General features: G+C 57.1%; 1 protein-coding gene across 1 annotated transcript; it reads right to left on the reverse strand.

Moving 5' to 3' along the window:
- Nucleotides 1-770, reverse strand: LOC109173934. Its single transcript, XM_019323257.1, has 2 exons — nucleotides 552-770; nucleotides 1-498 (listed from the first exon to the last, which is right to left on the reverse strand). The coding sequence occupies exons 1-2, from the start codon at nucleotides 768-770 to the stop codon at nucleotides 1-3; spliced, it is 717 nt and encodes a 238-aa protein (XP_019178802.1).
- Between the last annotated feature and the right edge of the window lie 291 nt (nucleotides 771-1,061).

Raw genomic sequence — 1,061 nt, forward strand, 5'->3', positions numbered from 1 at the left:
CTATGCCGTTCCATCTCCTGCAACGGCCACATGAGCCTGCGACGGCAGCGGCTCCGTGTACCGCCGGTAACAAAAGGCGGCAGAATGCCCCTGAGAGCGACAGATTTGGCAGTGCAACCCGCCGTTCTGGCCACGTCCTCCGCGACCGCCGCGTTGATTGCCGTCGCGTCCTCCTCCACCATGAGACTGCCGGCCACTGTCTCCGTGTTGGCGTCTGCCTCGACCCGCGTACAACGCTGCTGGACCACCATTCTGCGTCGCCGGTTGGTAGGTCGGGAAATCATCAGCATCTATAAACTGCTGTGCCTGGAGGTAATCTGCAAGCTGAGGGATGGATACCGGCCTGCCGGTGATTGCCATGGAGGAAGCGATTGCCTGGAATTCCGGCCGCAACCCCCGGAAAACATAGAGGTTTTGCTCCGTTGGCGTCAAGGTTCGTCCGGCCAGCGCAAGTCCTCGACCAAATGTTGCGCACGGCCCTGGTACTCCTCTGTGGAACTGTCACCTTGACGCAAAGTTTGAATCTGCCCAAGCAGATTAAGACTTTGTACCTGCGTCGCCGATCCGAGAGCTGTCTCCGCCGCCATCCATACACCGAGTGAAGTCGCCTGGCCGAGGGCAAGGTACATGACCTCCTCCGAGAGGGAGGAAATTAACAAGGAGAGGATGGAGGCGTCTTGCTGCACCCACACGCCATACGCCGGATTTTCGGTGGAGGATGATGCATCGTCCGGATTATCGCCAGGATCTCCAGGTGAGGTGACGGACATGGCCGCGTGCCATCTACAAAACCGAGGAGTCCTTGGCCTCGTAGGAATGGTATGACCTGCGTTCGCCAATACAAGTAATTACGATGCGTTAATTTGAGCGACACAAAATGGTGTGCACTCGTGAGGGTGTTGTAGCCGGCGTTTGGGGAGGAGATGGTGGTGGCCGTGAGGGTGCGTTCGGAATTGCTGTTCGACATGGTCGACGGAAAGGTAGAGAGAAGGGTGGGAGGGGGATTATGACTGGCTAACTGATACCAGATGAGAGTGGAAGCAATTGATTATTGAATAACA

The sequence above is a fragment of the Ipomoea nil genome, unplaced genomic scaffold (genome assembly GCF_001879475.1).
Source record: "Ipomoea nil cultivar Tokyo-kokei standard unplaced genomic scaffold, Asagao_1.1 scaffold0146, whole genome shotgun sequence".
Taxonomy (NCBI): Eukaryota; Viridiplantae; Streptophyta; class Magnoliopsida; order Solanales; family Convolvulaceae; genus Ipomoea; species Ipomoea nil.

Bases quoted from the DNA above. Each gene is read 5' to 3' on its own strand.
- LOC109173934 (XM_019323257.1), bottom strand. From the start codon at position 770: ATGTCCGTCACCTCACCTGGAGATCCTGGCGATAATCCGGACGATGCA. The intron at 499-551 runs GTACAAAGTCTT...TCAAGGTGACAG, and splicing joins CTCTCGGATCGGCGACGCAG to TTCCACAGAGGAGTACCAGG.